A 24,694-nucleotide genomic window follows, 5' to 3' on the forward strand; every position below is an offset into this window, starting at 1 on the left:
ATAATTATAAAGAACTTGTTTTTGGTTCATTTGGTGCTAATATACCAAAAAACTAGATAACAATTTAGGAAAAAATGAACTTTGCTACAACTCAAAAAAATACAAAATTTTGATGAAGTAATAAATTGTCATTCATGTTTATTTGTTTTAAAATTGCTTTGTGAGAACTATAATTTTAATAATATTTTATATTTAATAAATGAACACTTTTAGAAATAAGATGCATCTGATGAACAAACAACAAGCACTTAATAAACCTACAATTAATTCGGAAAAAATTGAAAATTTTGTTAAACAACATCAATCATCAATAGCTCCAAAGATAACTAATACAAATAAACAATGAAAAAAGCAATTCTTAATACAATTTTTAAATAACTGAAGATTACATTGAATATAAGACATGCTAATATAAATGATCCAACTGAAGAAACAGATGTATATACTAAACAATGCAAAGAAAAAGAATTTGTTACAAAAGTGGAATACACATGAGTTTAACACAATTTAATAACTATGTCAACAATACACAATTTAATAGAAAAATTAATCATATTCATCAACATAACTACAAGAATTTCTTTACAAACAAAAAGAAACAGAAAATGCTTTTTCACTTCATTTCTCAAAAAACCATTTAACTCCATACCTCGAACAGTTAAGTTACCTTAAAGAAAAAATATATATTAACATATATTTGAAATTACTTTTATAAAAGGTGGTGAACAAAAAATTCATTATTTCCATTACAGGCTTGTTTATACAAATGTTACGGTTGTTGCTCAAAATATAAATAAAGAATTAATATTAAATGATTTTTGTAAGTGTTGATGATGAACTTTATCAAGTAAATAGTAGTAGAGAAGTCTAATTTTCTAACTATACCATTGAAAGATTCTGTTAACCCTTTTCCAGGTTTTGTAAAGTTAATTATATTTGTCGAAAAAATTTAAAACATTAAATTATTTATCGAATAATTAAATAATTTTTATCCACATAACGTTTTTAATCTACATAAATTTATTAACTATATAATTTTTTATATATAAACAGAAAAACATCAATTCCATTTAGTTCTTAAACAGGATCACATTAATTGGTAGATATGTGAAAACTTTACAGAGACACATAATCCACATAGAGTTGCAAATATAAAAATGGAAGACAAAGAATTGAAGGTATTTTTGCAATTTACAAACCTAAAAAGATCAACTTAATTAAAAATTATTATAAAAGCTGAAGGTTTAAATAATATTTGTGAAAATTTAATTAATGAATTGCATAAACCAATTAGAAAGAATTTTAAAACAAGAAATGTTTGACTTGGTATAGATGATTTATGGCAAGCTGATCAAGATGAAATGGATTCAGGTAATTTAAAAGGACTTTCAAAAAAAAGGTTATCAATATGTTGATGTTGACGATTTAGCAGAAAACTTAAAGAAAAATGTGGAAGAAATTTCCTATACAAAGAAATTATAAATGGTTAATTTAAATAAAATCTAACTGAGGGACACAATAATACAAAACATTCAACAATAAGAATGAAACCAATGGAAGTTACTGAATAAAAATTAAAAATAACTAACATTGTATCTAATGAAATAGCTAAATTATAATAAACATGATAAAGTTAGAATTAAATAAAATGAAAGGTCTTTTTGAAAAAAGAATATACAGCCAATTTTTGAACAAAAATATTTGAAATTTTTTATTCGAATCAAACTACATATAAAATTTAAAGATGTAAAATAAAATTTTTATGGATAAGAACAACACAAAACGCAATATCCAGAGTATACTTAGCTGAAAAATTTCTTAGAAAGAAAGGTGATCAAGTTTATGTTACATGTGTAGGTTTTGATAATTCACACATCTGGGTTAATAGAGGTAAAATAATTTTATAGTGAACTATTTTACTATCTTGTTTAACAATCAATTAGTATTTAAACAATTGGTTTTCTAAGAGAATTTGTTTACCATTTAATTTACGAAACAATTCGTATTCAAAAAATTGTTTGTTAAAACAATAGTTTAATAATTAGTTTAACAATCAATTAGTTATTAACAATTAGTTATTAAGGTAAGTAGTTATCTATTTAGTATACTATATAGTTTAACAATCAATTAAAGAATAATTTACTACTTAGTTTATCAATCATTTAGTCTTCAAAAAGTATCAAATATTTGTGTCAAATTTTTAAATTGAATGTCTTTTAATTTAATTATTTCATATTTAATTTTTTTCTTTCATCCTTTACTTTAATACTATCATCTTTAATTTTTCTCTATTATCTTTTACTTGAATTATTTCATTGTTTCTTTTATTCTATATTCATAGGTTTTGTATAATTAGATCTTTGTGTTTAATTTGATCTTTGTTAGATTTTTCTATTTACATAGAAAAAATCTGATATACAAAAAAATTTTATTAATTTCAAATACAAATAATTTTATTAATATTATATATAAAAAATTTTACACAGTTTGACCATATGATGATGTATCGATTTTATCTTCCAATAGATATCTTTTATTGTCTTGAGGACTTTGATTGCTTGAATTGTATATTTTTAACGTTTTTACTTTTAATTAAATTAATTTATCTGTATCGTTCTATATTCTTAAACAAACAATCTTTGTAATCTTATAAACTTATTTCGCATTTAACAACACATTTCTTAAATGCTTTAAAAATTTTTCTATATGCACACCAACTTTCTAAGCAGACATTTTTGCTTTTAAACCACAAAAGTCTTCAATTACTTTTCCATTACATTAGTCACTCATTTGACCAACAATGTTTTTTTTACTTGTGGCATACTATTTTTGTTATCTGTGGATATTCACTTGTATCAGAGAAATCAATTATTAATTTTATATCTTCATAGAAATCTAGTTTTACTATGGTAAATATAACTATTTGAATCTTGATAACACAATTAAATATTTTCTCGATATTAAGGTCAAATAACTCAATAGTGAAAATCATACATTAATTCTTTAGACATATCTTGTATACTTAATCAAACATACATACGTTTATCAAATGTAATTTTAGTTTTATAGATATGAATAGAAGCAAGATTATCACTAATATAGTTCTACAATTAAAGTTTGGCTTAGCTACAAGTTTATCACATACTTCATGATTTGAAACTAAATTTATATCTTGACTATTTCTTATATTCTCCATTCTATTATCAAACACAGAATTATTTCTTAATTCATAAACAAGCCTTTCAAAGTCGTCTGGTGCATTAGTTCTTAACTGTGTGTTTATATCGGTATACTGATTTAATCAATTAGTTAGTTTAAATTTGAAAACTTTATGTATTTTTGTAAGTTGCATTCCTAGAGATAAATATTGTTGAAGATTTATACAATATACTACATAATAATGCTTTTTATCTAAAGTAGTTATTAATTTACTTTATTTGTACCTGGAAGAAATTTGGCTTCATGAGCAAATGGTAATCTTTATGTAATTCATGTAATTCCTTTGGATATTGTAAATGTATTTTTGCACAATTAAAATTATTTGGTTAATCTCATTGAAATCGACCATATGGTAAGTATTGGTTTATAGCATAACCATATAAGTTATTTGCACCTTGTTAGGTTATATAATTTGATATATCTTTATTAGTAAAATCCTTTAAATATTTATTACTTGCTTTTACATATCTTTTACAACATAGTGAAATGCCTCCTATTATTCATTTTCAACCATTAGAAGCATATTATAATCATAATATAATAAAAGTTTTTGTTCAAAAATTTTTAACATTGCATCCCAAGATAAACCTGGTGCTGTAAAATACCAAGTAAGATCTAGATCATATGATTGTATACATGTTTTCTAAGATTTGCAAATAGATCTGTTAACAATAGTACATCAGTTTGAGAACACAAATCATGATATTCCCAAAGAAATTTATATTGATTTTTTCTCAAATTGATTTTCGATGTTAGTAATCTTCATCTCTTATGTTATAATAATTTAATATGTTGTAAAATTTTTCTTGTTTGGTATTGTGTTTCTTCAAATTTGTGCAAAGAATCCATGTAATCATATTAATAAAGTTTTTTCCAATTACTAAATTAAATAATTCAGGAGAAAAATAGTTTTTAATATTTTGTAATAGATTTTTCTTTAAATTTGTTGAAAGTTTGTCAAGCAAAGAAGCCATAAACCTAAATGTATCAACAATTCTCATTATTTAAATTTTTTGTACATTTAGCAAAACCAATGTATTTATTTTTATTACATTGTATTAATTTTATTTCTTCCTTATCATAACCAAGTTCTTTTACAAAAAGATTTGACTCATAACAAAATAAATTATGTAAATATATAGTCCAGTATTTTTAAATTGCAATTATTGTGAAATTGAGCAATGTATTTCAGCTGTATGATTATGATGACGAACTTTTTTTAATACTTTTTGTATAATGATATTTACAAAATGTAAAAATTTTGGGATTACTATGTATTTTGTTTTCTTCATATGTAAATGGTTTCATTTCTTCAGTTTCAGAATTAATTTTTCCATTTAATGCAACTTCTTGTTTTATACATACAGTAACGTTTTATGACAACTTGATCCTTTTTATTCACTTGGCATTTCAACATTTCATGGTTCTTAGTTAAACAATTTGATGTATGATTACCTAATTTTCCTTGTATATTGAAATATAGTAAACATAAATCACAAATAAATTTTACTTCACTATGTCTGGTCATTTATCTTGATACAAGTCTACATAAATGTTTTATGTAAAAATAGTGTGATTTATTATCTTTCTTGAAATGAAGTAGATTTACATGTTTTTTCTTATTACATTATGTAATTTTGAGTGGAAATACTTGAGATTCATCTTCATCAAATGGACAAACATTAATAGATCCATTAATTATATATTCTGTTTTTGGAAGATGATCAACATTTTAATATATATTTTTTTCGTTCAGCATCTTTATCTACAGAAAACAAAGCTGCTTTTATAGACCATAGAAAACATTTTTCATCATTCTTTTTTACATTAATACAAACTTTCTTATATTTTATTACTTTAGGTAAATCAGTGTAAGGTGTCCGTTTAGTGGCAAATATTTGTTAACAGCTAGTTATAAAGGAATAATTATATTTAATGCACATCCTGATCCTTGTGTTTGAAAAGTAGATATTTTTGCTAAAATACCTCCTTTACCTTGTTCAAACTTTTTACTATAATCTTTTTCTGTCATAATATTATAGTTTTGTATATACGTCCAAATTCTTGAACTTTTCATTCATATAATTTCTTCGTAGTTTGTATTCACAAAAATTATTAAAATTAATCTTTAAGCCATGATGTACTTTAAAATAATCTTTATCAATTTGAAAAAATTAAGTTTTGCTGTAGTTAACAAATGATTACGATCAAGTATATCTATACTATTTTCAAAATTTATAGTTTGTAATCTGTTTTCAAATGCTTTTTAACTAACCATTCATTAATTGTTTTTCTATCCCTTGATTTTTTAATAAATCATAATAAAAAGGAAATAATACTTCTTTTCTGGTTCTAGGTTACGGTTTTACAAATATATCTATAGAAAATATGCTTTTTAATGGTTTATCTTCTTTAGTTAGGTAAACATCATCCGCATTATAATATGGTAACTGTTTCCAAATATTGTCACTTTCTTCAAGTGTATAATTTCTAAAAATATTTATTATATTTTTACTTGCTTTAGGTGTATAATTTCTAACAATATTTGTATGATTTTCACTTACTTCAGGTGTATAATTTCTAACAATAACTGAACGATTTCTAATAACAAATGTAATTAAATCATCTTCACACAAAATTTGAATATCGTCATAAATTATTTATTCTACAACATTCGCGATGACTTACAACAGCAAAATTTTTGTAGTTCAATAGCAATGTAAATTTCCATTTTGCTCTTTTGTTTATTACAAGGAAAGTCATTAGATTTAAAATAAATGTTTTTAACAAAATTATAATTATTTAATAGCTGGCTAAGGTTATTTATTTAATAAATGATTAATGAATAGGGAATTAGTTTGTTATTTACTTTACAATTAAATTAGTTTTTAAACAATTAGGTTTTTAAATGAATTAGTTAAACTATTCCGGATAACAATCATTTCGTTTACTATTAAGTTTAATAATCTATTAGTTTTAATAATTTGTTAATTAATCATAAAGGAATATTATTTAATAAATAATAAATCATAAATATAAAGCTTTCTTATTCTTAATATGTTCTAATGTACACTTATTAAATTTAATATTACATTTATCTTTATGTGAAGGATTTATGTAAAAATAATTTAATTCTTTAATTTCTTGACAACTATTACATTACATTTGTTTGTTACATCTTCTTTGTTATTCGTTGTAGGTGTAGATTTTTCATTATTCATTGTTAATAATATTTTTGAATGTTTTTCACTTGAATTTCGTTGTGAATGTTCCTTGAAATTATTTAACAACACTTTTTCCATATACACAATTAATTCGATTGTTATTGTAATTTTTACATGATATTTATTTATACATGGTCTACATACACTTCTACAACTATCTTTTGTGTATTTCTGTAAAGTAAATTAATCAATTGATTTATCTATGTTACAATATTTACAAAATTTAGATTTCACAGAAGAATCTTGTTGAAGTTGCACCATTTATATATAAAAGAATTCATTACATATATATTCATTATGTATATATATATATATATATATATATATATATATATATATATATATATATATATATATATATATATATATATATATATATATATATATATATATATATATATAAATAAAACTTATATCTATATATATGAATTACCATAATAAGCTGATTCATCTTGAGCATCAAAAAACCAAATGTATTAATTATTTTAATTGTTTGCAGTACATTATTTTAAATAATAATTCTACAAAGTGGACAAGTTTCTTTTTCCTTCAATCATTCGCCAATACATGTTCTATGAAAAATATGATTGCCGCTTGTTTTAACAAATTGATTATTATTTCCACTTCTTAAACAAATAGAACAATCAATATCTTCTTCAGAATGCTCAGTAAGTTCATATTTTTCTTCCAGTTCAATTTGTATGTCGTTTAGGTTCTCTTTTTATAAGAAATAATTTTTATTAGATTTATAAAAAAATTATAATTTTCAATGAGTCATTTAGCTATAAGTTTAAGATAAAATTTTTAATAAATATGTTGAATACAAATTATAAATTTATTTTATAAAACTAATAAATTGTTTTCTGTATAAATGGAAAATACTTTATTCAAGAAGCTCAACAATGTAAGAATTTCTACAGAAATTAAAAAGTACGTGAGTTAGAGATAACTGTTTTATATAATATCACGAACTGTGAATATTTATATACTAGATATGGAGAACAACTTTGTCTCGAAGTCAATAATGACTTTAAAGTTATTTTACCAAATAGATTTCTGGATTAATTGTTGATTTTGAATTTAACATAATTAAAAAAGGATAAATGAAATTCAAATATAAAGGAAGGAAGAAACATTAAAATAGGAATAGTGATTTTTATGATATAGAGTTCACATTGTAAAATGTTTAAAATATTTCATTTTTGTTAACTAATTTATTTTATTTATTTACTTATGTTGACAATGTGATTTTTGTAAAATAATGTACTATGATAACTAATACAATTTTATTTAATTATGTTCACAATGTGATTTTCAAAATAATTTACTTTTGTTAACTAATACATTTTTATTTATTTATTTACATTCAGAACAAATTTAAAAAACAACTTAGTTTTATTAGCTAATACATGTTATTGTGTTAGAATCACATTGTAAACGAAATAATGAATTTAAAAATCAGTTAGTTATTAATGATAATCATGTAATTAGTTGATTTATTGTAAAAATTATATATTTAGGTAAAGTTCTAAAATACTTTTTTTAATTAAAATATACTGAATGTTTAAAAATTCATTGTGTTACTTATAAAATACAGAATTTAATTTAAAATTGCGTTATTGACCCAAAATATACATAACATATCTACTCTCATATACTCTGCATGGTTGTGAATTTCCTTCTGTGTGTTAGTGTGCTATTTTTCTCATTATGATAGCTCTTTATCTGTCAGCCGTCTAAGTAAAGGTGCAGTGATATCATGATGCGATTTCAAGAGAATTAGCAGGGGTCTGTAACTTAGTGGGCACATCTCTTACTCATTGAAATCACGTGGATTTAAATACTATATATCGAAGACTGGAAGATTCATGAGAATAGTGTAACTAGGCGATCCGTGACGAAAGGGGAGCTGTAAGGTGAGGTCTATACTGTTTCTTCTAAGTATTGTGGGCAAAAATATCGCAGTCTCTCACATATGTCTCTTGAGGTGACTGCAATGAGAAGATTATGGGCTAATATTAAGGTTTTGTACAGGAAGACAATCAGCAGAAGAAGCTCCGTCTTTTGTTTTCTTGACAGATAAGAGGCAACATTCTTCCGTGAGTTATGTGCACCTGTAAATGGATGGACTCACACCTTAATAGCTACACTAAATTTACATTTAAATATATATGCTTACTTTGCAAACTATTGTACGATGTGTCACGGAGGGTACCCTGTACCCCTACTACTCATCACATTTCTTATTTAACTATCAAATCTCTGTGGTCCTTACGCAAAATGTAATTTGGCAGCAGTAGAATCCTTCTGTGGTCAGTTTCAAATGTCAGTTGTCTACAGTGTCCCTCAAAAAGAACATTGTCTTCCCTACAGGGATTATTGTTTGAGTTCTGAAACCATCAGCCCTCTAATTTGGTGAGAGTTGACAGGAAGACTTCTAGGGCTGTATTCTGAAGGAAACCTAGGTCTGCAGACTCGCACACATTTGGAATGAGGGCGTCAGTAGTCAGTTATTCTGCTATTGCTCATTGTGTCAGCCTTTCTTTCGGAAACACATGTCAAAGCGTTTCGGTTTGGAGAAGCGATGAGGGGAACGATATTGTTGAACAATGTGGTCTTCATCCCAGCAACATTTGTGGGCCCAGTCTTTCTGTGATGGACAGGCCAACTTTTTGAATCATTAACAGCGGTACAACATGGTGACAGTCCTCACATGCAGGAGGAGGCTCACGACCGGTGGTAGCTGTTGACAGTGATATCGTGAAGAGGGGATTAAAGAAGAGATTGAAACATCGTATAGCCCCCCCCCCCTGCCTCCCCTAGACCGACAGGTCTCAGCAGGATTAATTCAGGAGCAGTATACCAGAATTCTATGTGACTCACTTCCAACAACATAGCAAAGCAACCAAGACACAGAACGCAATTAGCGTTGGATGTATTTAGCTATTTAACTACAGTTACAACCCATTTTTAGTATCAGAGGAAGTGACTACCTAACCTATGGGAAGCTTACAGAAATGTAACAGAATTGTAGAAGTGTCTGTAACGATCACCTGGCGAGTGTAATCCGACTGGAAGACAAAAATTATTCACCATGCAAAGGCACTCTCATGGCCTATTTAGTTAACTCGCCTATCATATAAATTTTATATCAGTGACGTGTCGCCATATTGGTGGAAGTGAGGATAGGAATGCCCCAGATAGGTTTCAACAGTTGAAGCGGTAGTTAGGCATTATTTCGTTGCAGTGAGATCTTTTACCGGAATTTAAATCTCCCATCTACACAAGGATAGATAATCAGTTATAAAATCAGCTATATTATCGAATTTACAAAGTGATACGTAATATAAATATATATATGAAGATAGTAACTGTTCTCGAAAGAACAGATAGCATTGATGACCGTGCAGCTTCTCTATAACAAATGATAATTAATTGAATCCCTCAGCTGCCGACAGGTATTGTTGATATTCTTCGATGGGGACAGTTGAAAATTTGTGCCCCAACCGGGACTCGAACCCGGGATCTCCTGCTTTCATAGCAGACACTGTATCCAATTTTTTTGTTTTTTTAATTTCTTTTTTATGTATATATTGATATCAATGTGTGAACAGTCATAGTTATTCAAGCCTGGAAAACTAAAACAGAATGAAGACACCATCGAAGATATTAAACATAAATAACATGAAAATAAAGCTACCACTTCGTAGTTAGGCTTCCCAGCGACTGCGCCCACTGATAAAATAGTTCAATGTATGACCATTTGCAGTTCGTTCTGACCTCATCTACCACTGCCTGGAACATTCCAGCTACACGGTGGGCTGTGAAGGGCCCTCCATAGGTAGTTTGCGAAGCATTGTCGATATCTGGTGTGGCCGGCAATAGCATGTCTTTCTTGCAAATAGAGCCAGAAATCAACTAAATTCTTGTGTCCATCACGATAGAGGTAATGGACCGCATGTCCATGTATCCAGGTGACGGAGTTGGTCCGAGTATTAGGGTAAAATATCTCATCCCGAAACAACAACGTCCTTGCAGATACATGCTCCGGCGTAACTGACAAGAGATAAGCCAGCATCTGCCACACTAGGTGCCAAACCGGCTCCGCCTCTCAACAGGTGAGGCAGTGTTCGTCAGAATCCACTGTATTACAACCCACACAATTGGGAGATTCTGCCATGTGGATATTGTGGAGACTTTCTTGCGTCACCAGTTTCCCATTAATGACTACATACCATTGAGAAACAACATCAGAATCAAACATGGCATCATGTACAGTCTTCCACACAACGTGCCACTGTATATCAGGATATTTTAGTTCGACCACATTTAGGGGGGCGGCGTAGCAGTATGTCACGATATAGGCGTCGAGTTGTGGCCATTTGTGGTGTAGTGAGCGCTACACTGGAATAACTTTGTTCTAAATAGAAACGTCCTATATAAAAGAGGGGCGCTGGGATGTCCTATAGCGGCACCGGCGCTCTTAGTAAAGCAGGTCGTAGCGCCGTCAGAAGCAAACTCGTGAGACTTGTAGGACAACGGCGCAGCAGACATAAATGTGAGCTAACATAGAGGGCAATGGCCCTGTCATGGACGTTAAGTAGGCCGATACCATCTTTTTCCTTAGGGAGGGTAAGAGATACGTATCGGATCTTCAGTAACATACCAGCGCTGACGAACTATCCCAGCGCTGCCATAATGCTACGCGCCAAGGGGTTCGGAATGGGTAGCGTTTGGTCGACATGCGGTATGCGGGACGCAAGGTATACATTGGCGTAATGCGCCCGCTGAACGATGTTGAGGGATCGCTAGCGATGATTTGCAATTCCAGCCCGAATTTGGTAAGGAAGGCATCGATAATTGAGCGTCATCGCGCCTCGCATGTCGTTCAAAAATCTAAGCGCAAGCAGCGGACAGTATCACTGAAGTGTAAGGGGGCAATGTGTTCCTCCGGTATCCTAATCCCGATGCTCCAGGCGACGGTCTTGTCAATGTTGATTTGGCTATCAGAAGCTGTACCGTTGGCTTCAATCCAGTCCAAAGCCACCGCCATATCGTTAGCTCCACATATGACGATCATCAAATCATTCGCATATGCGGTGCAGCGATAGATGGAGCCGCCAAACTGTATCCCAGTGAGCCTGTCTCGGAGACCACACAAGAAAGGTTCTAAGGCCAATGCAAATAACAATGTAGATAACAGACATCCCTGTCGTACTGATCGGTGGATCGGCATGGGTGCCGTCATTCTTCCATGAACAAGAAGTCGAGAAGTAGCGCCATGCAGAAGGCGTGTAACCAGTGTGATAAAGGGCTTGGGGTATTGCATGCGCCATAGAATGGCCATGAGGAAAGTGTGGCCCACATCGTCAAAAGCCTGGCTAATGTCGATAGACGCCAGGGCTGTCAGCAAACGTTTCACCTGAAAGGGGGGGGGGGGGAAGGGATAAGATATCTGTAACTACATATCGCAGTTCTGGTGTTGTTTGGGCCCACCATGGACGTCTGGTCGCTGGACAGGACATGCAATAGTGTTCTGCGAGTACGTTCTGATAGCAGCCTGGAAAAGGTCTTGAAGTCACTGTTCAGTAACGTTAAGGGGCGATAATCGCGGGCTTGGGCTTATGTATGAGTACAATCAGACCTTTCAAGAACGGTGCAGGCAACGGTATACCCAAGGACATCAATTCCTGACAATTTCAACCCATCATGGTACCAACAGTTGTTTAAAGTCTTGACAGAACTCTAATGGTAGTCTGTCGATTTATGGGAAGCACCTTTACCAATGGCGTCGAGCGCTTCCTCTTCTGTCACTTCTCCCAGAAAAGTCGGTACCATGTCTGGTGGAATTCTACCGTGGGCATGTGCACAAACGGTGTCTACCGTCGCCATATCGTTGAGCACAGTTGAATAAAGGTGAGCGTAATAAAGGTGAGCACTGGTAACCGACATGATAACGGACGACAGTCGACACATGTTCGAACAAGCAGATATAGCAGAAGCCTTAACAGCAGATGGACGGACCCACAAGTAATGAGTGGATGGGCAAATATCTGTTAGGTATATTACATATGTAGGTTGTGGACAGTTGGGAATGTGGGTCTCACAGGGAGCGTGCAGTGACGCTACTCATCTGTGTCCTCGGTGGCTCAGATGGATCAGTCTGCTTTCGGCTGCGGTGGGCTGAGGACGTCTGCTGCGCCCCGCCGTGCGTGACAGTGAGCGCTTGCTTGTAATACGACGGTGGATTGCCTCCCACATTCGTATATGGATGTCCACGTTCGAAAGCAACGTTCGCCTCAACGACGCAAGCGACGTCGGCGGACCCCTTCTGACGATTGCCTCCTACACACGGCTGGTGATAAAGGTGACATCTCGTCAGACAGTATTGATGCTGTGCCTGCTGAGGATGTTTGTGGTGTAGACGGTTCGCTTGCCCATACCACGAGTGCCCAATTACTTCTTGCACCACAGATGCAGCAGGTCGCGTCGATGGATGGAGCTCCGTCCACCTCTTCCAAAGACGACGTGGGTGAGGGAGATTTAGGTGCCGATCAGCTACACAGCATCATGTTGCATCCACAGTGGTTGGACGATGTTGAGTAACTTCTTTGAGAGGGCACAGGTGACAGGGAATGGGGTCGCATTAGGGATGCCACTCCTAGCGTGAAAGACTCATAATCTATAACTGGTTCGGTGGGTCTCGCATCTCTTGCGGTTATCTTCGATTGGCATGGCGTCTACCCTAGGTGAAGAGGTTAGGCAGAACACCTTTCGCCTTGCTACCATCAATATTAATGCGATAAGGGCACCACGCAAACTGACAATGCTACAACGCATGCTCGATGCGGTGGACATCAACGTGGTCCTCTTACAGGAAGTATGTGTCGCTAATTTCCCTGTCTTCTACAGACAAACCGCCCACCTCTCCCACGTCTTTTCTACCGATTGTTGTGTGGTTGTCCTGCTATGCAAAGACTTGACGGCTATGGAGTTACTGTCCCACCAAGTGCAAGAACCATGGCCGTAACTGTCAACAGTGTAGGACTCATCAATGTATATGGCCCTTGAGGCTCAGGAAGACGGAGAGATCAGGTCCGCTTTTTTTTTTTTTTTTTTGGAAGATTTTACGCGTCTCTGTATGGGCCGCATAGGCCATAAGGTGATCAGAGGAGATTTTAACTGTACTTTATCTCTGTCTGATTAGCAGCCACATCACGTCCTGTGTGCGGAATTGGAAATGCTAGTGCGTGATCTCCACCTGCTCGAAACGTGGCGCCACATCCATGGTCCAGCTCCTGGTTACACCCATTATACAAGTCATTCGTCAAGTCGGTTAGACAGGATTTACGTCACAAGCACCTCTTCGACGGCGACAAGAGGAGCGGAGCTCCGGCTCACTGCATTCACAGACCACACAGCCTATATTTGCACCATTGCCCACCAAACTGCACGTGTGTCACGCAGTAGGCCCCCTGGAAACTAAACGTCTCCCATCTGGACGAGCTGGCATGTAAGGGTGCTATCGAAGAGTTGTGGAATGCGTCCTTACAGTGTTGTGGTCGTTACCGATCTACCTTCAGTTCGTGGATTGAATGTGCGAAGGCTGCTCTTAGGAGCACCTTCATGGCTTACAGCCGGGAAGAGGCTGCATGGAGAAGGAGCACAGAAACTTTACACTGTCCTATGGGAATGTCTTGCTATGGAGCCCTCATCTGACCGGCAGGTCATAGTCAATCAATCGAAAGTGCAGCTCGGCTCCTTAGCACGCCATCGCGTACAGGGAGCCGTTACACAGTCGCATGCTCCAGACATGCTATAATCAGAAATGACGTCTATGCACCACGTGCTCTTAGAGCGCAGGAGGCGCTGACACAGATACATTACTGGTGTGTTGCACTTCACAATATACTGGTGTAATTGATATTTATCAGGCTTTAATTTATCTGTTAATACATTTCAGCTAAATAAATATTGAACTAGGCTAATATTATGGACACAGCCATCACTGCTCTTTTAATTATAGTACAGCCAACACGAAAATGGTTACTGTACTGGTCTTGCTACATAAGAGAATATGTCAGGGCGATGGAGTGGTAATAACACCTTACTATTAGGCGAAAGAGCCTGTAACTCTGATCACGGCAATAGTGCTAGTATTATTACTGGATGACTGGATACTCTTGATCAGATAATATATGCAGAACATAGACTGCACATCACTAAGAGAGTAGCACATTCATGTATGCACTCTTCTGAGATACGTTTTGTAATAAAATGTGGCTTTATTGAATGCATACATACCTCTTTCTCTCTGCATTTCATTGTTCGTTTTAAGACTGCTGGTTGCTGTGACAGCTGGTACAATTTCTGGACAAAAGGGTTATCTGTTCGTGATGTCACTTGTTTATGCATATGTTTCTGGTAGTCCCTGTGCTGCTTTGGGGGGGAGGGGGGGGGGGAGGGAGGAGGGGCAGCGACCCTTTACCCCCTTCCCTGGATCCACCTTCGATTCCACTATAATCTTATAGTGTCAGACTCCTCTAACTCATCCTGGAATGTGACGCCATTGTCTTTAACTCACAAGGATGAGTTTTTTACAGTGAAAAGTGGACTTGGTATGCAGCAAGAGTGTATTTCTTAAAATAATTCACTGGGTGGTAATTGTTAAACTTTAGTCTCATATTTATGTGTGTCCTTGGAATACTGCGAGAAAATCTGCAAAATTGTAACACATTGCTTTAAAATGGTAAATAGCGATGTTAACCCTCTATTGCACTGTGTATTTAAATATACATATTTTCAGAACTCTGTACTGGCTCATGTAATGTAACTGTGCCACTGACGTGCAGTGTATACACAGATATACATCTGTGTTTTACGTGTATCACGTCAGATGGCAGCACCTGCTTATGGCAGTTGAGTAAAAGTTCGCAGAACTGTTGGTATGTCTAGAAGGCTGTGGGTCTCTGGGCATACGATTGTTGGAATTTATTTATTCATGAGTGACGTGCCTTTTTAGCTTTTCTTTCACCGTGTTTCAATTGGAAGAATCTACAAAAGCTATAAACGTATTGTTTCTTTGGAAATAATTTTTTCTTTGCTTTCTATTCAAACTTTTGTGTGTGTGTATCTGAATGAACAGTGTGCAGTAAAGGTAAAAGTGGACAATACGTGAAGGAAACATGGATACCCGTCTATTTTACGGAAAAAGACAAGGGAGAAGCTACATTCCTCCAGAAAGCAGGGATGAGGACTGTTTTGACAGTGATGACAGTGATCTGGATAAAACCTACGTTCCTGAACGTGAGGTGAGTTAGAAATTGACTAGCAACTTTCATAAAAAAAACTCATATAAACAGTTACAGCAATATGAGAAGTTGATTGGATTTTCGCTACAGTGGCAAAATTTACTTGTTCTAATATACAACTCTTTACAGTTCTTTTCATGTGTGTTCTTTTTCTCGTGATAATATATCAATTTTTGATGTCCCAAATGTGTTCCATGCTTATTATCTAAAAAATTGTGACTGTCACTAAGACCAGCATTGTAGCCTAGTCAGCTTTATATAGTTCCCCAGCACCATCTCTTGTTCAGTTTCTGATGACAAGTAATTCACACTCTACTTTTCAGGCTCACAATCAGGTGACAGTAGCAGCAGCGAAGAAAACTGTGATGAGTCAGATGAAGTGGTATCGCCTTGTGTTCCAAACACAGAGCAGATAGTTGAACCTGAAGTTGGTGATAATCATCCTCAGGCACAATGTCCATCTCGTTGTAATGTGCCGAAATTGAACCTTCTTTGGAAGAGGAAGACGGTAAAATCTGTATTTCCTTCTCCTGTTTGGACTGGAGAAATTCCACCATCTACAGAAGTATTTTCACCACTAACGTACTTCAAAAAGATTTTTGAGCCAAGGATCATTGACTACGTAATTCAACAAACAAATCTGTATTCGAAGAAATGTGATGTGGCCGACGCCTTCAGTGTTAACTCTACTGAAATTGAACAATTTATTGGTATTGTATTCTACGTGTCACTGATTGCTATACCTGGGAACAGAAGATACTGGAACAAGAAATGTGATGTGAAACAAGTATCTGATGTAATAACGCTACGCAAATGGGAAAAAATAAAGAGATTTTTACATTTTTCTGACAATACTCAGCAACATTCTGCGCCTGACAGACTGTTCAAGGTTAGAATGGTAAGCGAGATGCTGCGAAAAAATTTATCAAAAATACCAATTGAAGAACACCTTGCAGTGTACGAACAAATTGTGCCATTCAAAGGTCACAGTAGCTTGAAACAGTATAATCCCAAGAAACCAAAGAAGTGGGGCTGCAAAATATAGTGCATAGCAGGTACCAGTGGTATTATTTATGATTTTGAAGTCTATTCTGGACCCTTCAATCAACCCAGTCATCTTCCTAATGTAAACGCCAGTGGAAATGTAGTGCTTAGATTGGCTGAAAGAATACCAAAGTACAAAAATCATAAACTGTTCCATGATAACTGGTTCTGCAGTCCAGAGCTTCAAGTTGAGCTGGTAAAATGCGGTATTCACAGTCTGGGAACAGTACAGTTGAATAGAGTGAGAAACAATAAGATGCCATCTGATGCTGAAATGAAAAAGCAGGGAAGAGGCACATCTGTTGAATCCACTGCATCAGTTTCTGGATATGACCTGATTCTTGTGAACTGGCAAGACAACAGGTGTGCCAGCCTTCTGGGCACCTTTTCAGGTACACACCCAGAAAGCCAGGTTGCAAGATATGACAAAAAACAAAGCAACACATCCAAATAAAATGCCCAAAGATTGTGAAGGAGGACAACAAGTTTATGGGAGATGTTGACACTATTGATTCCTTATTAGCTCTGTACAGAACGAAAACCAGGTCAAGGAAATATTACATGAGACTGTTCTTCCATTTATTGAACATGAGCTGTGTTGTTGCTTGGCTACTTTACAAGAGAGCCTGTTATGAAAATAGTATTGAAGAGAAAACTGAGATGGCTTTGTTTGATTTCAAGCTTGATATTGCTGAACCCTTATGCTGGTCAGGAAAACCATCCAAGAGACAATCGCTGGATAGCTCACCAGGCAGTGGCACAAAAAAGAGTAGGCAGCCAAATACAGCAAATGCTGACATCAGGAAGGACAGAATCCATCACTGGCCTAGCTACTATGAAAAATCTGCCAGATGTAAATATAATAAATGTCAAAAAATAACAAAGGTAATGTGTACCAAATGTAACACCTATTTATGTTTTGCACCAGATAGAAATTGTTTCTACAATTTTCACAATGTATAAATTCTGGAAATATGTAACTGCATAGTAGTGACAGTACCTTATACGAACTAATATGTACATACTCATTAAATCCGTATTTGTGCAGTGTATATTTGAACATACAGAGTGATATTTTCCAAAATATATATACTAGAAAGTTTATCATCATCAATTTTTCATTCATGGGCACTATGAAGTATAATTCCAAAGTTGTTATTGGAAAATTCTTAGTTTTACTGTTCTTGTGCAGTAGAGGTTGGTCATAAGCTGCAGGAAATGACATTGGACAGCCATGGAATCACTACATTATAATAATTTTCCAATATTATGATACTCTACAATTTTTCCATTATCCACTTCATTGTTGAAGTGTCTTACATCATTTCTTGTGTCATAAATCACAGTAACTGAGATATTTCAGCCCAGCCAGACATTAAAGAATTACCCACTTGCAGTGAGAAGTGGGGGAGGGGAGGCGACCATTTTGGGGCATAAATTATGGTAATTAAGGCAATGATAAAAGCAATATGTTATTGAAGTGGGCCATAAATTATTAACATTAATATTGGGTTAAAAGCGTCTGGTGATCAATTAGACTTGTGTAAACATAACTACGAGCACAGACATGTAGTTGCCTTACATTAGGGTCATAAATTACACCACTTTGTGTACATAGGTAAAGTAGGCCAACTGGCCTGTTTGTTTGCAGAAGGAGAACACTAGGCCCACTGGTGAAGAACTGGCTCATTCACATACACACCATTGACAATGTATGTAAATAATTCTCTGTGGCAGGTAGAAAGAACATCAGTGCACATTAGTGTTTTTCTTATTTAGAGTTGTTACAAGGTCTGGTAGGATGCATACAGGCTGTGAACAGCATCAAATGTTGAGTGATCACTGTAAAGGATACAGAAGTGCTCTGTACTCAGGGACACAGTGTTATCAGCATCTGTCAGAGTTTGAAAGGGACTTCATAGTGGTTCTCTATTTGGCTGGTTGGTGAAATTGTGCAACAGCCACATTTATTGGATATTCATATATGACTAGACTGGTGCTGGATTCCCTGGGAATATGAGAGCAAACACACTACTCACCATAGTTTTGGTCACCCATGCCTGACCACCACAAGGGAGGATCGCTGTAGTGTGCACAAACGAAATTCTAACCCCTTCACATTTGCACCTGCCATTAAAAAACAAGTAATGCACTCTCTGCAACATTCTGTACAAAAAACTGCCGTACCATGCTTAGACTGACATTTCGACTACAAACAGGCAGACGTCTTTTGAATGGTGGCAGACCAAGAAGTATGGAGCCTCAGTGAACGGCTTCACACTGTGTTCAGCCTTGAATGATGTTTCAGAACTACATCACATGATTGTTGTTTACGTGTATGATGGTGACCTCTGGAGAGGTCATATTCTTATCACGTTACCATTGTCTACTCCTAGTCTCGTGGTGTGGAGAACCATTAAGTATGACTTTAGGTCACAGCTCGTACTGATTGAGGGAATTATAATGGCAGAAAGGTATGTGATAAACATCCTGCATCTGCATGTATTAACCTCTCATGCAACAGTGTAGTGGTGCTATCATTCACAGTGGTCATCCACAAGTGGCGCATATTTGTATGAAATGTTATGCATGAAGTTGAGGTACCCCTGTTGCCACCCAGACCTGTCCTCAATAGAACACATGTAAAACTAACTCGGATCTTAACTCTGTTCCACTGCCTGTATCCAGTACATCAAGGATCTGTTACAGCTGCTGTGGGCCAGCTTGCATCAGGAGATGATACAACGGCTTTACTACACGCTCCCAACCAAACCAGTGCATGCATCCTGGCCATAGGGGGTGCAATGTTGTATCGATGAGTGGACTCATCCTGCCAAGTTCTTTGTCAATTTTACTGGATTTTGAAATCACTAAAATAACACATACCCTATCAACCTTTGAAGTTCCATTCCGTTTTCTCCTCCCCTTCTGGATGCTTCACTTTTTTGTTTGTTTGATAAAGTATTTGATGTTTCTTCTGCATGTGTGAAAAGTTCCTAACAGTGGCATAGCTGTAGTGAAGCCTCAAATTCTTGTCTACGAAAGACACTCTTACAAGCAAAGTGTTGTGATCGAATTCTTAACTGTGGAGAAAGAAACTGTGGTGAACATCCATAAATGTCTGTTTGCAGCGTGTAGTAATGGTGCAGTTGTTAGCAGTAATTTTAGGTGAGGAGTAAAGTGAGTTAAAGCGACAGAAAGTGCAGAAACTGGGCTCCATGATTGGGCATTCTATACCCTAGAACTAGCATCTTCGGACATCTACATTGTTGGGCCACTTAGGGATTTCGTACGTGGGACACACTTGAAAGGTGATGAGATAGTCGTCCATGCAGTGGAAACATGGCTGGTAGCAGAGAACATGAGCTTTGACCAATATAGAATAATACTCTTGCATAAGACTATATAACATGTTGGAGACTATATAGAAAAATAGTACACATAAAAGAAATGTTGACTTATATAGTCACCATATTCCATCTGTTCAGAATAAATAACATCATTATTATTATTTTAATGTTCTTGCAACAGAATTCTTGTCATTCGCCTTCTGATTGCCCAGTACAGTGTTGTAAAGTCTCAGTTACTATCACTTAATCTTTTGCACTCTTTTAAATGTTCTTTGTTCATGATCGAATCAATTTTGTGACACAGAACACATTCAGAAGAAACCACATGAAGATCTTATACAATTAGATGGCCAAACAGTCATGCCTAGCAGTCAGGCATGTGCACCACCTCGTAGTCGGATTCACTAAGCCTCACAGCCCATCTAGCGAGTGTAGTGGACGGATCCTTCAACCCCAACAACCACTTCAACGCAGCATGATCTGTCAGTACCCGAAATCTTCTCCCATATAAATAAAATTTAAAATATGCGACTCTATACATTACGCTAAGCATCTCCCTCTCAGTTGTTGAGTATTTCCTCTCTGCTGAATTCAACTGCCTAGACGCACAGGCTGGAGGATGTTCTTTCCCATCAGTTTCCTGTCTAAGAACACACCATAATGCTTAATTAGATGCATAGCATGCTAGTATAAACTCGTTTTCAAAATCTAGTAACACAAGAACCTGACTTGATGTTAACGCTTCTTTCAGTTTGTCTAAGGCTTTCTGACACTTCTCTGTCCACTCAGACTTCACGCCCTTCCGTAACAATTGGTCCAACGGCTGTGCTAAATCTGCAAAAACCTTCACAAACTTTAGATAGAAATTGCAAATTGCGATGAATGACTGCACTGCCTTAACTGTTTTCGGTTCCCGAATATCCCTTAGAGCCTATACCAACCTCGGATCTGTTCGCACTCCGTCCTTACTGATAATATGACCCAAATATGCTATTTCTTATAATGCAAAATGACACTTCTCCAGGCTCGACGTCAAACGAGCTGCTCTTAACCTCACAAAGACTTCCCTTAACCGCTGTCTGTATTGCTCCATACTACTTGGAAACACTATAATGTCAGTCAAATAGACGAGACACTGCCATGGTTTAAAAGCCCTCAAGACACTGTCTCACAACCTCTGAAACATTGCCGGAGCGTTTTTCAAACCGAATGGCATTCTGATAATGGCCTGCAGGAGTAGAGAAAGCAGTTCTTGGACGATCCTCTGGAGCCACCTTTAACTGATGATAACCACTAGTCAAATTCATCTATGGCACTGTTCAAATGGCTCAGATGGCTCTGAGCACTATATGACTTAACTTCTGAGGTCATCAGTCGCCTAGAACGTAGAACTACTTAAACCTAACTAACCTAAGGACATCACACACATCCATGCCCGAGGCAGGATTCGAACCTGCGACCGTAGCGTGTATGGCACTGTCCTAAGTGATCCAAAGTCTCCAATATACTTGGAATGGGGTATGCATCCGTTACTGTCTTATTATCGAGGTACTGATAGTCACAACAAAACCTGTATTTCTTAGTTCTATCCATAGAGTTTTTAGCCACAACGACAATGCCCGCTCCCCAGAAACTAGTACTATGTTCTATAATACCGTCCGCCAGCTGCTGATCAATGAAATACTCCACAATCGGCTGCAAATACCTCGGTATTCTGTATATTTTACGGTAAACAGGTGCTTCATTCCCTGTCGGTATCCTGTGTTAAACTAATGGAGTTGCTGGTAACTGCCCTTGTGGAAGAAACAAATCCTTAAATTCCCACAAAAATTCTTCGTAATTCTCTCTTTCTCCTCCTTTCAAATGCTTAATTTTGTCACACAGTGCAATTTTATCGGCAGTTAGTGGTTGATCTTTTTGCCTACCTCTCGAACATCAGTCTTTGTCATCTGGCACATCCAAATTTGCTCTTAAAACTCCTTTCCTCAAATTCGCGTCTAAAGCACTAAATTATCCACGATACTGGGAACTACTTGCTGTCGTTCCCCTCCTGTATGTGTACAACACTACATTTCACAAATCAACCCAATGGACCCAAAACTTCATTATCCTCCAATGGTGCAATAATACATACTGCACCCACAGGTAGATTTGCCTCCACACTTACCCAAAGTGACTTCCCGGTGCCACTAGACACACACTCATGCTAATTAAGCCTTAATGCTAATGTACACAGGTCAGTTGGTTTGTTCATTACGTTGACCGCCCCTCGCGACAGCTCTGCATCGATAACAGTTACCCCTAGCTGAAATAACATTCCACCAAGTTCCACAGTTCATTGTCCAAGGTCAATTCTGGCATGATGTTGATGCGAAAAATCTACTCCTAGGATCATGTTGCAGCCCTCGCTTAGTCATGGTACTACCTCCATGCATGCATTAAATCGAACGGATTGAAAGTCAACTGCCACCGACCCCAAAGGCATGACCCCCTTATCCCCCACTTCACCCAACCTATAACGTGGTGGGTCTAGCTTCCTTCGTCCCATTATATTCCTAGTAGCCACTAACACTTGCGCCCCTGTGTCCAACAAAATCTTAAACTTTTTAGTTCCTGTGGATCCTACCACTGAACATTCCACCTCTGCATACGTATTCGTAGCATTCAAATTAAACGGGAGCTCCCTTAGGTGGGTCTTGGGCCCCCTCTGCCGTTTAACACTTGTCCACCTCTCCTATCTCCACTTCTCCATCCTCCCCACTGCTGATTTCCACACCTTCTTTTATTACTCTTCGACTGGGTACATTGCCTCTGCACATGTCCTGCACGAATACACTTAAAACATTTCACACACACTGTAAACACTGTTTGCCTGTTGCATATCCCTGTTACCACATCTATTTCCTCACATTGATTTGTCAGCTGAATGGCCGAATACAAGTCTTTCGGAGTCCCTTCACTCACTTTCCGAGACATATGCGCTGGTAACCCTCTCAAAAATACATCGAGTGCCCTTTCCTCGGCCTTCTGCAACAGAACACTATTTGCTCCATCGCTCTGACCCAACTCGTAAGTATACTCATTAATTTCCCTTATCCTGTCCGAAAATTTCTTCATCGTCTCCTCCTGTCTCTTTGACATTGTGCTTAACCTCTCTCCAAAATACCGAGTACTATACTGTTTTTTGTACGTTTGTAAAAGCCCTTCCTTTAACTGCTCAAACTGTCCTTCCATCCATAAGGCCTCAGAACACCCTACATATGTTTTTCTTTACCCATTAATCTAATCTATATGAAACAACTGCTCATCAGACCATCCATTCATCACTGATGAAGTCTCCAAGTCCTCCACAAACGAACGCACATCCTCGGGTGCCTTGCAAGAAAACGGAATAATCAGACTCGCAGCAGTTTGATGAATCTCCTGCACCCTAGGCAAAAATGACTGATCAGATGCGGTTTCCCACTCACTTCTAGACGTTAATTCATTTCTCTGTGTGTTATCTGCTGTCAGTTGTGCTACTTTTTCCAATAAAATCCGTACCGCTTCTGGTTCCAACACACCTCACATCCCTGTCTCTGCCATTGTGTTGCTTTCTTTCCGAGTTAGTCGCGCAAGAAAACATTTAAGTACAAGAATAACCCAACTCCCTACAACTCAGTATCATCATACTCGGTAACTCAAACCAATACAAAAGTAATTAAATGCCACAAAAAGAAATAAATCTTGCTGCCCCAAATACACAACACTTATTCTGACAAAAAAATAATATGCCTAAGCAAAACATCTCAAATGACCTGCCAGGAGCCATACTCGAAACACAAACAAAAAGAAGGAAAACATCCAACACCCAAAAAGAAAAATTGGTCAAAACTCACCACATCCTGTGAATGTAATGCGGGCAGTCGGCTCGAAAGTCGTACTGGACAGATGACGTCCGCTATTCTGACACCAAATCTAGTGGGAACTTCTGCCACTGAATGTATCAGGATGACCAAATGTAGCAGGAAGAGATAGAAGGCACCATATTGAGATTCGTCTGAGCTTTCCAAATTATTTGTTGTTTCCAGTTACAGTGGCCCCGTTCCTCTTGGTCTGTGTTACCTGGTCCTGCAATGTTGAGGACACCACTTTGCTGTCTGAGAAACGGCTTCGCACGCAATGGCTGCCTCAGCGACCTGCTGTGTGTCGGCCTTGTACGCCAGCGGAGCTGTGGCTTCGTCAGGAGGGCGGCAGTTGCCTCAGCGGTCTGCGTCCCTGCTGACTCAGCGCTGCTCCGAGCAGCTGCCGAGTGGCCCGCTGACAACTGCCAGATGATCCGCGCCATGTTCCCTAGCCGGCATGGCTTAGGACATGGCGACAGCAAGAGACTGTGTCACTGGTGCCTGTTGGAGCCTGGTAGTCTGCCCATGGTAGTGAGCCAAAGGGTGGCCTGCTGCTGGGTGGCTGCCTACAGACCCTGTATCGCCTTCAGAGGGTCGTACCAATGACCTGCAATGGACTGGAGCGCTGGCACCCCATCTGCTGGTGCATGTAGTTGGTGGTG

The 24,694-nt window shown here is 36.4% G+C and overlaps 1 protein-coding gene across 1 annotated transcript; it reads left to right on the top strand.

Moving 5' to 3' along the window:
• Positions 1-15,628: 15,628 nt before the first annotated feature.
• On the top strand, positions 15,629-17,252 carry LOC126298327 (piggyBac transposable element-derived protein 3-like). Its single transcript, XM_049989622.1, has 4 exons — positions 15,629-15,754; positions 15,806-15,893; positions 16,078-16,788; positions 16,840-17,252. The coding sequence occupies exons 1-4, from the start codon at positions 15,629-15,631 to the stop codon at positions 17,250-17,252; spliced, it is 1,338 nt and encodes a 445-aa protein (XP_049845579.1).
• Positions 17,253-24,694: the final 7,442 nt, after the last annotated feature.

Source organism: Schistocerca gregaria, chromosome X, assembly GCF_023897955.1.
Source record: "Schistocerca gregaria isolate iqSchGreg1 chromosome X, iqSchGreg1.2, whole genome shotgun sequence".
NCBI lineage: Eukaryota > Metazoa > Arthropoda > Insecta > Orthoptera > Acrididae > Schistocerca > Schistocerca gregaria.